At 45.4% G+C, this 16459-nt stretch overlaps 1 protein-coding gene across 5 annotated transcripts; it reads right to left on the bottom strand.

Annotated features, from left to right (window-relative positions):
- Positions 1-2184: 2184 nt before the first annotated feature.
- On the bottom strand, positions 2185-15295 carry LOC125718407 (TLC domain-containing protein 4-B-like). 5 transcript variants are annotated; one of them, XM_048992259.1, is made up of 8 exons: positions 9583-9709; positions 8283-8372; positions 7824-7891; positions 7161-7213; positions 6558-6616; positions 6314-6408; positions 5787-5860; positions 2185-5519 (listed from the first exon to the last, which is right to left on the bottom strand). In XM_048992259.1, the coding sequence occupies exons 2-8, from the start codon at positions 8308-8310 to the stop codon at positions 5210-5212; spliced, it is 687 nt and encodes a 228-aa protein (XP_048848216.1). In that variant the 5' UTR covers positions 8311-8372; positions 9583-9709; the 3' UTR covers positions 2185-5209. The 5 variants fall into 5 exon arrangements, with proteins under 5 accessions (XP_048848216.1, XP_048848214.1, XP_048848215.1 ...); XM_048992257.1 differs by lacking the exons at positions 7161-7213; positions 7824-7891 and adding an exon at positions 12856-15295 and having other exon boundaries at positions 9583-9732; XM_048992258.1 differs by lacking the exons at positions 7161-7213; positions 7824-7891 and adding an exon at positions 11743-12834 and having other exon boundaries at positions 9583-9732.
- Positions 15296-16459: the final 1164 nt, after the last annotated feature.

The raw sequence follows: 16459 nt of genomic DNA, 5'->3' as shown, positions 1-16459 counted from the left end.
AATGTGGCACTTTGGGACAGTGTCCTTCACGGGCCCGTGGAGCGGATGAGTCACGCTCTGGGGGACTCGCTGGACCACAAATGGCAGCAGCAGAGCATCAGATCAGGGTCCCTTTGCATCCACAGGGGCCTTAAATCCTGTCTCATCAGAGGGCTCATTGCTCTTCTTTGCTGATTACCTTCATCACTTTCATAAGGGTGCTTAATGTGACGATTACGGTCTCTGTCTGCCTATCAGGTGCCTTTATTCAAAGCCACCTGCATACTTCACTCCCTCCCCCCTTGCCATCCTTCCCTGGAGTCATTCCAGTGGAGTGCAGTGCTCGGCCACTGCGGATCATTTTCCCACAGAGCTGATACTCCAGCTCGCAGCTTGGTGAGCGGGCCCAGACTCTTAAAAGAAAGTTTCTAAAAGGATGAGGGAGAATGAGCGAATGCACACCCACTGTGAGATTCACTAGAGGTTTATTAAATCCATTCCTGGCACAATTGCTACTCTATAAACATTACGGCGGATTACACTGGCTGTATATGCTACACTTCACTGTCACATCTTGTGCGTTTTCACAGAAGTAAATTTAGAATCAGTTTGCGTTTTATTGCTCACCGGCTGTAACCTTGACAGACTGAACGAAATAAAAGACATTAATAAATGCATTTGGAATCAAATGTGAAAATAGTGTTTCAAAGATGGCGGTCTGTAATGCTTGGATAAATTGCTTTTAATTGAAGGAATGGAAATGTGCTTTCTGGTGGTAGAAGTCATGCATACTGAGGATCACAGCAGTCCGTGTGACTAAGGAAGGGACGAAGAAGCAGCTTTGATTTGATAGAGGAATTTCACAGAAGCAACGAATGCAACGACGGGGACAGGATTAGGTAATGACCTCGGTCGTCGCGATTCAGTAGCGGATGGCGCAGCGCGAGGTAGTCTGCCTGAAAAAAAGCATCGTAGAATGGGGGAGTGATTCAGCAAAGGTCGTATAAACATCTTAAGGGAGAGAAATGAGGAGGAATGCAAGGGCTTTATTTGGGCATGGTGGAGGCGCAAGAAAAGCCGTAGTTGGCTGGAACAGAAACCCCGGCTGTAGCCTGTTGTTAAAGCTGCACCTACTCCAATGGACCCGCGTGGGAGAAAGTTGGACTAAGCGCCACCTACAGGCCACCGGTGGGCCTGCAGCGTATATCACTTCATATGCGAAGAGCGCAAGTTGTAAACCAGCTTATAGCAGTTTATGGTGGTATTTGAAGAGAGAGACAGGGTGATGTGGAAGTTTGGGAAATAAAAATCTGAAATACTTCATGCGCCTTCTCTACATTTGCGGCGTGATGATGTCATTTGTGACACCGAAATGCTGAGTAAAATAACAGTTGTTCACTTTAAAGGATTACTGAATTCTCTTCGCGGAAGACATCCGGCAAAGATGGCACGGTTACAGAAGGTGATGGGCGGCGGGCGAAGGAGCCGCGTTTGAGGGCTATGCTGGAAGGGGAGGGCCCGAGAGCCGAAGAATAAGGAAGGAATGGAGGAGCACGAGAGAGGAAGGCCACCCCCCAAAACATTCACTGAGCTGCCTGGCTATTTATGGAAGGTTTTCCTGATCTACACGCCTAGGATCTGGTCTTTACCGAAGAATTCAAAGATTCAGAGTACGGGGCAGCGCTGTTATTCACCCTATGTATTTTAATAACACAGGAAGTAGATGTTATAATATATGCAACATTCATATTATATATATATATATATATATATATATATATATACATATACATATATACATATATACATACACACACATACATACACATGATGCACACACACACGGTTTGTTGCAGACTATTACAAATAAAATGAATCTTAAAATCTCCATCGAAAATCTGTTCCCGTACAGCTCTGAAGTGGTTTTAAAAACGTCCTTTTTTAATGTGCAGAAAGGTTTTTAACAGCTGCCCTGCAATGTTCATGTCCGTGTACCATCTTCCTTCTAGGAACGCGGATGGAGGGACAGGCTGTCAGGTCATTATTCGGATGGAGATGATGGATGATGAAGTACCCATCCCCCTGCATCAGAAGCCGTCTGCAATCCTTTCAAGTAACAAGCAGCTAGAAGCGTTAGTCAGATCGTACTGGTGCCCCCCCCCCCCCCCCCCGCGTTTGATGACCATAAAAAGTTAAACGCCAAAGAGCACCTTATATTACTTACTGTAAACTACTGTAGCGTGCATGCAGCATGCATAATTCTGCAAAGCGAGCATTCGGGGGCCAGTCAGGGCTGACCGCCTGTGGGAGCTTACGGCACTGGGGTGGGGGGGGAGTTCGCCTGGACTTAACTTACGTGACCATGTTTAGTCAAAATTACTTTTGGGCACGGTCGCTGAGCCAGACGCTTGTTCGCCAGGCACGGGAGAAAGCGCTGGAATCAATCAGCGGGAGAACAGGAGCTGGCTGCCTTTTAACCCCCCCCCCCCACAAGCAGGAGTTGTAGCCGTCACTGGTGTCTCCTTAATTAAAGATGAAGGGTACAACTTCACGATACAAAAAAGATGCCAAGTGCATTTTGTGACCCTTCTTGTACAAAGCGGAGCACTTGAGACATTGTGGACGGGCCGTGGTTTTTGTACATTAATACAAAAGGGTAGTATTAATGTAACGGTGTTGATCTATGGTACACATCACACTGCAGGTTACAAGAGCAGCTCTCTTCCTCACACTTTCCACTAAACGCTTGCAGGTTTGTGTGCCTTAGATTATATACACACCCGCTGTTTCCGCAAAGTGCCCGTATCAACACATCGCATCATCCTTAAAACCTCCAGCACGCTTAAAAAAAATCAAAAACTTAACAGATAATCCTTTATTATAGAACTATAAGTTTAATTTGCCTTCATAGTTAACTGTTGTATAACCTAAACTATTTTGCTTTTACCGCATGAATACCTTCCGTTCTGCTCAATTGTCGCACACTGTCACGACAGACAAGCCGTAAAGTAAGGCATTTCCTTAAAATGCTGAATACAAACATACATTTGATTTTTCACCAATTTTCATTCATTCTATCATTATGCAACTCTACAAGTCTAAAATGCCACAAAGGGTCACTTGCTGTCCAAATACTGAGCTTGACAAGGAGATTAAGAGCAGAGACGCAGTAAAAAAGTAGGTCCCACTTTTACTATTATTGGTAACGCTTACATTATCTGCACCTTCGTAATTAATTCATAGAATGTCTACAAGCAACGTTCTATATGAATGTGTTAAATGCATTACGAAGGTGCAATTAATATAAAGCCTTGACGGGTCGGCCTGTCTATGTGATTACAGTTATAGAAATGCGACCGCAAACGGCAAGAAAGGAGAGGAAGAAGTAAACTGGATTCAGACACAGCTGCGTGACACAGTGCGTCATACCCCTGAAGGAGCTCACCTGTCACTGCGTTTTTATGCACGGTGTACAAGTGAAACCATGCGCCTCTTACCCACACACACCGTAATAAGTCATCTGTCATGATCTGTATTGGGTAAAGACACGCGACCTTTGTGTAACAGAAAAAGAAAGACCCAAGATGTTTATACATTAAGTACATTTGAGGTAATGTCACATAACAGACATTTAGTGCTCACAGTTAAGTCAAGTTCAGCTTTTTTCCACAATTAATATCAAAGAAGTTTTCATTAAAACTAGCTGATTCTTTAGTAAAAACTACCATAATGACAGAAGATTATTGCATACGAGTTTGAATCCACGTCGAGCCACAAAACTTGTTTGATATTCGCCACAAAGGATATTAAGACGGTATAATGAGTGACGAATTGAAAGTAACGGAGCAGCACAGAGGTCTGAGTGGATGATGTGGAATCTGTTATTCGTGCACATCTCCTGCATATTCTACTGTCTTTCCTAGGTCTTGGGAGGAAGCATCGGAACCATCAGACCCATCAGAACCATCAGCTTCAAGCAGCAAGGACAAGGAAAGTCCCAATATACACCTCCAAAGACAAAATATGAGAACAGCATCCAAGACCCCTGATCTGAAACAGTGTCAGTGCCGGATGAAATCTGATGGTGGGGCCCAAGGTATTCATGGGAGGACATGGGGGGGGGGTGGGGTAACAGTTCATGGGCACCTGGAATTCCACTGGGAGAGGGGGGAGGACAGACAAGATCTTTTCCCTGTGGCTCCGTGAAGAGAAGAAGTTGCTATACCACAGAAACCCTACTTGTCAAATTACGAATTACAGTCAGGACAGTCACCAGTTTACAGAGATGAAGCAGTTTAAAAGAGACAGATATTACACACCTATAGACATGGTGCCCATTACAAAACCACAGCCAGGCTCCCTACAGCTGATTCTGTCCACATGTCACTGAACTCACAGATCAAGAGCACTGGGAACGTGCAAAGGTGCCATGACATCCACGTGACCTCAGCCTTTACGTGCTCACGGAGGTACACACACACACGTGTGGAGGCACAAGTCTGCTACTGTGTGCGTCGTAGAAAATTTCCAGGTTTTCTGACAGCTTAAGAACACAACTGCAAAGAAAGTGTTGAGTGCTTTAAAGAAATCCCAAACTGAACACCTTCCTGCAGGAATGGAGATTAATGGACCATTATAAGAGCAAACCCATTCTGTATCAGCCAATACTGAGCTGCGAGGTCTGAGTAAGACACTCCTAGACCATGACAGGAACTGTCAAGAACTTTTTGCCAACAAATGCTGGCTGTTCCCGGTTCTGAGGTAAGGGATCACAGACCGTGGAGAGAATCCAAGACTTCAAAGGAAGCGCTGCTTCACTCGAGGCCACGTTCTCGAGATCCTCACGAGGTCTGGCCCGGGTCCAGGGCTCCCAAAACATGCGTGTTGTCCTCAGTGCTCAGACTGCTCCACCGGATGGCCCCCCCCCCAGGCAGCTGGGGGACGAGGGCATCCCCGGAAGGTTCTCCCCCTGCGGACGGGTGACATGAGGTGGCACTAAGCACTAAGTCCTGCTGGCTCTTTACTGGGGGTGGGGGGTGGGGGGTGCTGAAGTCGGAAGCAAAAAGTCTCAGCATCTCAGAACATTATCTTATCTGATGGGGGGGGGGCAGCAATTTACTGGTCATATAATTACCGTCCCGTTAACAATTCCCCTGATGATTGACTCCAGGTTTAACGCCACAACATGTCGGCTTTGTTTAAAACAGACACCCTAAAGTGACCCCCCCCCTCAGTCATTGTGGCTGTTGGCCTGGTCACTCTTCGTCTTATAGCCGGTCAGGACCCGGTAGCAGCCTCGGGTGATTTTGTACATCCAGATGGTGTTGAGGACATCCAGGCAGATGCAGGACAGGATCCAGGCTGTCTGAGCACCCAGGCCGAGCCGGTGGAACGCTGGCGTGCCGAATGTGGCCACCACCCGCGAGTAGTAAGCGGGCATGACGGCGATGCGGACCAGGAAGAAGACGACAGCCATGGCCACGCCGTTGGCCACCACCAGGGTGTGCGAGCGAGGGAAGGACAGAGCCTCGAAGAACCACCTGAAAGAGGAAAAGGGCAGGGTTTTCATCTGAGTAATGCGGGGGAGGGGGGGGATAATCCATCATCAGAGGTGAATTGGTGGATTACTGAAGAGGTGTTAGGATTACAAGAGATAAGAAGCGAGAGAGAGAGAGAGACGTGCTTTTAGATTGCCAGGACCGTGCTGCCATCATCTAATCCAAACATCTACACGTTTCACACAGCAGACAAGACAGTGATGGGGGGGGGGGGGGGGGGGCACACAGGGGCCGGTAACGAGGCCTTGCCTCTGATTCACGAACGGGGTGGAGAGTTCCGAAATGAGGCGGAAATTGGCGAAATACGGAAGCACCCCCCGCGTCTGCAAAGACAATGGGGAGGGAAAAAGCAACAACAACGCAGAGGTTAGAACAAATTCAGCGGAAAGACTGACGTGGAAGCTTCCGGAGTGACCTGTCGAGGTGAACCTACATAAAACACGCGACAGGCAGATACGGTCTGCAGAGAGACTTGAATAGATGCAGACGGCCTGCACAGGGATCTTCGCATCTGTGATTACTTACAGCAATTATGTAACACGTGTGTTCATTTTAGAACAATAATTTCCAAATATGCTACCTGTATCTTTGAGGACAGAAACATGTACACATGTGGCAGGCTTTACCTACAAAAAAAGCAACATAATTCATACTCCAAAAGTGTACAACTTCATTGTTTCCATGCATTAGTGTGACCTACATTCCTGCATTAAAACTCTAAAAAAAAATCTCAAATGTTTTGCAATGCAGCTTTCGGGATCATTCCAGCTTCCTACCAGAACGTATCCATATGCGTAGAGCGCAGCCAAGTGGTGACACACGAAAAATCCATCCCCCAGCGTACTCCAGTAGCACGTCACCGTTACGAGGTCTGCGTTGGACAGAGTGAAGCGGCGTCATTAAGCGCGCCCCCTGCTGCTCACTCGGAGCAATGACAAGTCACAGCAAACAAGTTTCTATTTATGCCTACAGAGGTATTATAAGGAATGAGAGACACAGTCTGCATTTGGAAGGACTCACCGTAAAGGAGGTAACCGCAGGCTATAGCTACGTTAATCTGCACCAGCTTGGGGTCTCCCCTGTGTAGCAACGACAACAACAAGTTAAACACCAACTGTGAAAAAAAGATAAATCAGGGGCCTGTTTCATGAAGCAGCACTTCTTGTTCAGCCAGATAACTTGGCAGAGTTAAGGTGGTCTTGGCTAAATTAACTTTATCGTCATTCACTTACATTTAGCCCACATTGCCTTAAATTCAACTAGTTATTCAGCTGGGCAACAAATCCTGCTTCATGAAACAGGTCCCAGGAACAAGGCCTCGTTAGAGGGACGCAAACCCTCTGCATGCATCTGCGGAGGGATCCGGTGATCCATTGGCTCTGGCTGTCTGTTAGCAGCAGCTGCAATTTCAAATGCAGGCAGATGCATGTGTTTGCGCAGGTGTGTGAGCAGACGGAGCATGACGCTGGGCCAGTCACGGCCTCGGGGACCTCGGCGTCACAGACCGGGCCGCTGATGCGTCGGCAGTCCAGCATGTAACATGTCCTGCACACACCCCCCCCCACCACCCCCAGCCGATCAGGAAACCACAGCCACCGCCACCTCCCCCCAACCTGAACTCACACGCAGGGCCAGAACCTCATGGAACGATTCCCAGTTCCCATTTCCGCAGTGTCCTGGCACAGAAACACACACAGACACATGTTTGTATTCATACCTTTATGGGGACTCTCCATTCATTTCTATGGGAAAAACCCTGAGCCTAAGCCTAACCCTAACCCTAAGCCTAAGCCTAACCCTAAGCCTAACCCTAAAAATGACAACCCTAACCCTACCCAGCCCTAACCATAAGTAACCAAACAGAATACAAGGCTTTTGGCATTTTTAGTTTTTTGATTGCAGTCACAGATTTTTTTATAAAATTGAGTTCCTAAAAATAGTCAGGGTTGGTCCCCATAATGTAGTGTATACAAACACACACACACACACACCTCAAATGAACTAATACAATCATAGAATATTTGAATCTTTTCAAAGGAATTTTTCAAATAAACTGTAATTCTGCGTGTTTACCTCAATAAACCACAATTACTCTGATAAATCCATTAACAAACATGAGATTAGTCGGAAACAATCCTTGAGGCAGGAAATGCACAGATTGGCGTGATGCTTAGACGGGTAAATCTGTCACACGGAAAGTTTTAATTTATTAATGTAGTAAATCCCCCAGCTCTCCGGGCTGCTTCCCGTGATGTGACACTCGGCAATGGCAGAGCGGAAACTAACCTTCCAGCCACGTGAGAGAAGAAAGACGACAAAGAAGGAGAGAAGGAGGAGGAGGAGGGAGGAGGGACCTGGGAAAGAAACAGAAATGGGCGGGGGGGGGGAGGTGAGGAAATACTGAATGGTGATTGGAGGAGCCTGGGAGAGAAACACGAATGGGTGAATAGGATGTGGAAATACTGAATGGTGATTGGAGGAGCCTGGGAGAGAAACACGAATGGGTGGACAGGCTGTGGAAATGCTGAATGGTGATTGGAGGTGCCTAGGAGAGAACAACGAATGGGTGTGGAAATGCTGAATGGTGACTGGATGAGCCCGTGGAGTTTACTATTCAACTAATGATGGTGCACTGGAAAAGGGGGGGATTGCAGAATGTACGAACTGTACAGACTGACCACAAAAAGGGGCCGACTCACCCATGACACCCCCTAACCCCCGCCGGTCCTGCCTGACTGCACTCACCACACCGGATCCATGTTGACGGCATCATCAAACCACAGGATGTAGAGGCAGAAGAAGCCAACGATGAGGGCGTGGATGGTGGACACCACCCTGGAAGAATTACCCGACTATAAATATCCAAGGTTGCAGTGACAATTTCACTAGCCTACTGTAACCCGCATAAAATAAATCGATTCAATACTACCCAGGGCAAAACAATCAGATATTGCGCCTACACACTCTCTCACACTTCCTGCAGACTTTGCAATGATTGGCTGGTTTCCTTTCCATTGTGGCTCTGCCATTGGACCAGTCAGGCTGACACTCCGACTTCCCAGATCAGTACCTGAGGTAACTGGAAGCTGTGGGCCCTGATCTCCTTCCCTGTTAGATTCTGTTACACTATCCGACCAGTAAGGGGAAAATATGTATGTTTTATGAGTAAGACGATAAGCCAGCTACATGTCTGCAATATCTAATATCTCTTTTCCGTGAATAATGTATAGTAATAACAACATAGACATTAAGGGGGATGATTAACTTATATAAATGAAGGGAAGCCTTAACCTGCCGTCCCGAGACTCTGCAGAAAGACATTAACCTTTAATGTTCAAAGTGTGAGTCTCAGTCTCTCTGCGAACGTAGGTGAGGCCTAATTACAGAGTCAGTCATTCAAGAAAGAATTAGCGTACAGAGCATGAGCACAGAGCCGTATCAGTCAGTTTCCTCTAACCCCCAAATAAATATGGCAGAACTGACCTTTACACACTGGCCAGGGTAAGGCCATGTTAAGTGTGAGGCACCATTTACACCACACTTTAACATGGTACTGTGAATGTTACTTTATTGCCGTTTGTATTACTGCGAGTATACAGGAGGTATACAGGAATTGCTCATTTTCCATCTCACTCTCCAATGAGACACATATAGAGGTGAGAGTGGAAGGTCAGCCATTCATTAAGGGCCTTGCTCAAGAGGTCAAAGGTCATACAAGGTGATATATCTGCTGGCCAGGGGATTCAAACCAGCGACCTTCCGATAACTGGCACAGAGCCACACAAAAATGTGTATAAAACTAAATAAAAATCTTAAAGCTTTTACATTCCAATGTAACAATACATTGATTTAGAATTTTAAAATCGGACTTATTTGTCAACTATGTGTTTAATTTGCCATTGAACTGCTGACAGTTACATTTAAAAAAAGACCATGTTGTGCATTATGTGATAATACGACGGGCGTCCCGTCGAAGCGCAAAGCCTGCTGGGAAGTGGGCAGACAGGGGCTGTAGCTGTGCTGCCAGGACCGACCCCGTCCTCACCTGGAGTTCCACTCGGTGAGCTTGCTGGGGGGCAGGCGCCTGTAGGCGGGGGTGACGGCCGAGGAGAGCAGCGGACTGAGCACGAAGAAGAGCAGGTGGAAAGCCAGGAAGCTGCCGGCCACCACCGCCAGCTCTCTCATCTCCATCCCTCTGCCGGGAGACGGGGTGGGAGGGCAGAGGGTAAGGGATGGGCGTCCCCTTTAATACAACTATCAGACAAAGGCCAGCCTCTCCTCCTCATTTCTCCTCATTGCCCTGAACATAAAGGGCCTGAGGTGTTCAGCTTGGGCTTTTTTTTCCTCAAATTTTAAATGCATTAATATCTTTGGAAAGGAGCAAACAGATTTAAGGAGTCCGAGGGCCCCCTGTCATGCGGCTGCAGTGAGACCCTACAGACAAAAGCTACGGCTAAACAGCTAAAAGCAGACAAACATGCTGGCGATGCTGCAAACGACAGGCGAAAACAGGGTGTCAGGCTAGTTCTCATCCTCTGACTCCACCGTCTGGTTTCCAATGAACTCTAACTCTTACCTTCTGACGGCCCCCCTGTTCTGCTGCAGGTAATTTTATCTCCCCCCCCCCCCCACCCCCCCATCACAGTAAGTGAGAAGCGAAAGTTAATTAAAATTGCATTAATACAGCCAGATGGTCAGCAGCATTTTTAATGATGAATCCCTTTCACAATCTATAACTGTAATATCTGCAGTAGCATGTTTGAAACTTATGTCTGATTGAATGCTGGATGCTGAGGTTCTGAAACCCACACTCAGCACCCAGTTTATTAACAAACAGCCAGTGGCGGCAGCTGTATAAATGCAGCACACAAACAGGCTCTACAGAGTCACTACTGTTTGGCTAAGCATTAGATGTCTGATGGCTGACTTCGAATCAATTCTGAATCCGGTGTTATTGCTTCGTGCCAGATGAGGTGGTCCTAGTATCTCGGGCCACCTCTCTGGATTTTTAAATAATAAGGTGTCTGGAGTTTACAGAGAATACGGTAACATCCAGCCGGGGCAGTTAGGTTGCTGAAAACACCTTGCTAAAGACCGAGCTCAAAGGAGAATTACTGCACTGGTTAAAGGTGACTGAAAGGCCACTATTCCCCCCTTTAAATATACAGACAATAACTTGATTGCATCTTTGAAATGGGAGCCCCGGCCTCCAGTTACCCGATTCCAGTGCAGCCATTAAGAGTCAGGGTGAGGAGAGAAGCTACGGCAGCGCAGGCGATCCCGTAATGGGAAATCTCACTGGATTATTTACGGCATATTTCCGGAAAAGCGGAGGCTAGTTTGGCGTAGTGCTACATGCAGGTGATCCAGATTCGGGGAAGGGTTAGTGACACACAGCGCCCTGTGATGTTAACTTAAGAACTCTTGCTGTTGAACGTCTGCTGATCTTATAATTTTTGTTTTATACAGGCGAGTGACGCCTCAGTGCTCGCGGTCCCCTAAAGGCTGGGATTCAGCCCCGGAAGGGTGTGGGGAATCAGGGTGTGTGCTGACAGTATCCCAAGGGAGAGTCGGGTGTCCACAATTATTAGTAACAGATTTGGTCTCAATTTTCCCTTTACAGTTCCGGCTTTTCCGTTTGTCTTTACTTGTGTTGCGGCAGCTCAGATCACCGCTGCTCCCCAGGAAGTAAAAAGCCAATAATCTTGGCCCCAATAAAGCCGTCAATCGTCACACAGACCTCTGTTACGTGGTTCTGATCCAAATCCCAAACCCATGAACTAAAATCACAATCACATGGCCCAACTGCTCACAAGTCGGATTACTGCAAAGTCCCAATGTTTATCGCTCCTACTGCATAATTTGCAATGTTGCAAAACTCACAATGACCCCAATTATGGCTGCACTGTATCTAATCTTTGGTATAAACAGCTGTCAGCACAGGACAAACACAAAGCCCTCCTATCAGAGGACAGACAGTAAGTGTTTTCCCGACCGGAGCAAAGACCGGTCAGTAGATCGACTGACTGAAATCCCTTCTTTTCTTGGAAAGCCAAATACAATAAATACAGCACTGTGTAAAAGTCTGAAGCAGTCAATAGAAATGCTGAGAGCTGTTCATCTGGATAGTGAGTGGATATCTGCGCAAAGCAAAAACACATTTTTACATTAGAATATGCAAATTAAGAGTAACGATAAAAATTACCAGGGATTCCTTCTGTTCGCCGAACAGTTACTGATGTAGTTGGACGGCTAGATGAAAATCGCTTCAGTTCCCAAACCTCTCCTCAGGGGCACCTCAGCCATTCCATGTATTTGTCACATTTCACCACCCGCAAAGAACCTCACAACAGCCTTTACGCAAAGCCAGGAGTTCAGAGCAGTCGGGTTACCACAGACGCCCGCTCCATTCACAATGATAGCTGAACATCTGCTTGCAAACACCAGCTAGCACATGTAATTCAAGAGTACAACAGCAGGGCCCCTGGCAGGACCAGAGCTGAGAACATTCAGGTCTATATCCTTAACGCAACTGCACAGTAAGGTGACCAACGAGGAATGGGAGGTGTGCTTTGCATGAAGCTCAATTTCTCTTCGATTTCTGACAGCTTACGTTAATGAGGAAACGCTGCCTTAATTAAGGAGAATACACAGGTATCCTTATATGTCACCCCCCAGAGGTATAATAACTCAGCTCCTAGAAGCACTGCATTTTGAGAGCCAGAAGAACTCAAAGAAAACTTCAGTGAGATGGAAATGTAACAGCAAACAGTATTGAGATTCGCCGCCATAATAAAGTCCACTTAATAATGACATCTAATATAATCAAGTTCTGAGTTTAATTTTAAGTGCAATGAAATTACATGCAGGTAGAGAAAGCTACTGAACGCATCATAGCTGAGCTGTACAGCCAAAAACAGCAGTAATGGGGAACCCCCCCCCCAACACACACACACACACACGCACACGCACCAAGAAAAATACATGGTATTCATTACTTACAATCGCTTCCTTACTGAAATCAATATGCCGATGGGCATATTAAATAACACAACACAACATTCTGGTGAATGTTTCCAAAGCGAAATTTAGTAGAGTTAGTTGTAAGTTTCCATTGCGTGCATAGCTACCTAACAATCCAGTCTTAGTCTACGTGTCAACTGCTTTAGTGCATAACATAAAGTTACCGAGTCTCCATCCTGCAAAGCTTAAGCCCCTGTCTCTAAAAAGAACATTTGCACTCTGCAATCATAACTTCCAAATGCTCTCCTTAAGGAAACTTTAACTGCTAAAAGGAAAAAAAATATTTTAAAAATACCTGATGACAGTAGCATAGGTCTATCGATGAGTGTGCTGTCGTCCTTCGACGCCTACAAACTAGCCCTGACTTCGCATAAAACTTACTTTTTCGGATATTTTGTAGCGGTTTTGCAAGATCTCTATATCTGCAGGTTGCCACCGCAGCAGAAGTTGGACACAGAGCAGCGATCGCGGCTCACAGCTCAGAAAGTTCATTGCGCCGTTTTATATTTCGGCACTTTACAAATGAATGGAATCCTGCGTCACGCCGCAGGCTCCGCCCAGCGAAGTCCCTCCAGATCTCCGCGCCTGCCAAAGCGAAGCTTGAGAAACACTCAGGTCCCATTCAGCTGCTCTTTGGGTGGCCTCAATCCCACACACAAATGAAACCCGACTGCATTGCAGACTGAAATGTGGTGCACATTTCCCCATTCTGCTAAGCGGAAGGCATGACATCCATTCCTGTAGGCATCAACCCTAAAAAAGGGAAAAGATCGTAGCTGAACACAATTATTATTTGCTGGAGAGAAAGAAGGAAAATAAGACAGAACGAGAGAGAAAGACAGCCAAACGTTTTCTTGATAATGAATACAGTACGTTACCGAAACCAAAATTTCTCACAATATGTTGTGATGATATGATGATATGACCTGGGGAGATGTCAGTCACCCTGTCAAACCAAACGACAAACTAACATTTTTAAAGCCGTTTATATTTATTTCTATTGATATGCTCGTATTTACCACATATTCAACTATTTATACGCTTAAAGTGAATATATGCGGCATAATTATTAAGATAATGCTTAAATGTAATTTAGAAAACTGCAAATAACTCCTGTCCACGTAGAAATCAAGTTGAATTGATACTGAATTTAATTCCAGGTATTTTTAGCATAACTGCAGATTTCTTGATACATCTAGATCATTTACTGGTAATTATTAGCGACCAGGGGTGTACCTAGGAATTCTGGGGCCCCTGACAAAATGTCACGTGCTCCCCCGTCCAATTTCACGTATTCCAGGTCCACTGTCAAACGCTGGCCCCACTGAATCTGCCTGGGTACCCATGTCCCCTCCGACGCCCCTGTTAGCGACATCCATAAAGGACATTTTGACCTGTCAAAAATATTACTTAAATCAAGACGAAAAATATGCATTTAAAGCATGCATGTGTAATACCGCGCCTGGACAGAAGATGGCAACATTGTCTCGTTGTTGCATTACAGTAGTTTAATATTGATCTTTATTCTAATTGGGTGTATTACGGACGCGCTCGACGTTCCGATGTAATACACTTAACGGGTATTTAAAAGGGAGTCACCCTACCCTCTCTAACTGCATCCATCTACTGTTCATTAGCGTACTGAACACGAAGAATAAAATCATGTTTAGAAGGAAAACAGCGGAGAACTCAGATTTAAAAAGGTAATAGATTTTGCCAAAAAAATAACGAGGAAAAATACTGCCTTATCTCTTTAGGAACATTAAAATAAACGGCGGTGTTACTCTGTAGCGGGGGCAGAATCACATCAGTAAATATCTATCTAGGCCTATATGAATGGTTGCAATATTAATTTACAAACCACGTTCGTTTGTGGCACAACAGAAAGCACAAACATGTTCTTTCAGCGCGTTGAACGCCTCCATTCAGTGCTCCTTTCTCTGCGCCATTGAGATATCGCTTTAGCGTAGCCTAGCTGCGGTTTATGAGTGTTTGTGTTGGGAAACGGGGCTTTTGACTAGGGCTGGGAAATAGGGTTCTTTTTTTCTTTAAGACTTTTTAAAAACTAAACTTAGAGTTAAAAAAAAAAAAAAAACTTTGCCGAACTAGCGCAGCTGACACGACAAACGCACACGTTTTAAAACGAGATTATTGCACCTTGCTTGTTACATCCGCAGCCAAATACTGCAGAGGGACCGCGTGTTGCTTATTACCTCCGGCATAGTGATTTTATTTTCCTTTACTCAGTCTGAATTTCTACATTGGGCTGAAAAAAACGTGGGCGGCCTTAAATTTCACACAGAAACACACTCACGAAAACAGTTTGGTCACAGAAGAGTAATATGATTTGAACACTTTAAATGACGAATAAAAATGCACGACTCACACTTTGTGACAACTATTATACATCTGTCAAGCGGCAGCCTGACATGCCACGTTATCTGAATGGCTGTACGCTATTTTTGACAGCACTGACACATCTGTTGAAAATTGCAACAAGCGATTTAATACTCGGAAGCGCTGCATGATGTCGATGTTGGGGAAAAAAATCTGAAAAAATTGCTACAAGGCAGTTAGATGCTCAGTTGCGTATGAATGTCAACAGCGTTAAAGGTTAACCAACCGGGACACCGCAACCAGCGATCGCTGCGGGAATACCGACACAACTCGGCAGCTATTCAGAGTGCGCAATCACTGACAGATAAGTGCACTGAGAACAATTATATTCCCATTGTGTGGCCGTCTGTGTATTTCTGTATAGTGCGGACGGACAGAGAATTATGCTGAATGTTTAGTAATGAGATAAATGAATAAATTATGAGAATCGTAAGCTTTCATCGAAATGTTGCATATAATTAAATTAAATATACATTTCCGTATTCTGTACCTGTCCATGTGGCCCATATTTAGAAATCACCCGCCACCAGCTCCTGCAGTGTCGTCCTTTATCAAATCACGCGGCTAATTAACAAAAGATTACGCAGCAATTAGCGGTCCATTAATTATACACTTATTAATTTAGACCTGCAGAGCGAGGGAGCGGGGATGGATAGAAAGGAGGCGCTTTTGTTTGTGTGGCCAGAAGCTGACACGGTAGTTTCATTTGATAAATCTGGAAATAGACCAAGATGCCAAATGAACCTAGTATGTTCATGTTGTGTATGTGTGCGCGTGTCTTTGAGAGACGAAGCGTCTGACAATTAAAGGTCTTTGCGGAAGAGAGTGATGGTTAATATTAAAGTTAATATTAATTAGTTTCCCTCTGTCTTTCCCAATCACCCCACTTTCCATTTCCCCTACTATCCTTTTGTCAAAAACCAGGGTCAAATGTCATTCCTCCTTGTTGTCAGGGTAGCCAATCATCTCATATTCTGCAGCAACCGTTGTCCAGGCAACCAAGGGATTTGGTTGCTAGGTACCAGGAGCTATGCACAGGATTGTTATTTATTTATTTATAATCTTTATTAGTTTATCTATTCTAAATGCGCACAGACCCTGACAAACGAACACACACACACACACACACACACACACACACACACAATGTGCAACAATATGTTGTAGCTCCAGCTGTTTATGGGTTTGTTAAATCGGCACTACTGCACACATAACCCTGGGCTACCGAATGTGTGTAAAAGCACCAGTCAGTTCGTACCGCTGGCCCTGTCTCATGGGATGGACACATATCTTTTGGGTGTTTGGATTCACATTAACCTAATGAGGGTAGTTTCGTTACAGAGTTAATTACACGTCTCTGTAACTGGATGAACATGAGCTTTTGTCGGGAATAAAAACGCACGATGTAATAATCATGGCGGAAGACAAAATCAACGTCGATTACTACAGCAGCTAGCGCGCGGCCTCCCAGTCGAATTTCACTGTTATTTTCACATTTTTAA

Source organism: Brienomyrus brachyistius, chromosome 22 (genome assembly GCF_023856365.1).
Source record: "Brienomyrus brachyistius isolate T26 chromosome 22, BBRACH_0.4, whole genome shotgun sequence".
Lineage (NCBI taxonomy): Eukaryota > Metazoa > Chordata > Actinopteri > Osteoglossiformes > Mormyridae > Brienomyrus > Brienomyrus brachyistius.
The sequence above is the reverse complement of the archived record's forward strand: the minus strand, read 5'-3'. Positions and strand labels throughout refer to the sequence as shown.

Excerpts from the sequence above, each read along its gene's own strand:
- LOC125718407 (XM_048992256.1), bottom strand. The coding sequence starts at position 12,577 with ATGCCCATCGGCATATTGATTTCAGTAAGGAAGCGATT. Across the intron at positions 6,617-8,282 it reads GTCAACATGGATCCGGTGTG|GGGAGACCCCAAGCTGGTGC; the intron begins GTGAGTGCAGTC and ends GTTGCTACACAG. Across the intron at positions 5,520-5,786 it reads ACCCCGTTCGTGAATCAGAG|GTGGTTCTTCGAGGCTCTGT; the intron begins GCAAGGCCTCGT and ends TTCCTCTTTCAG.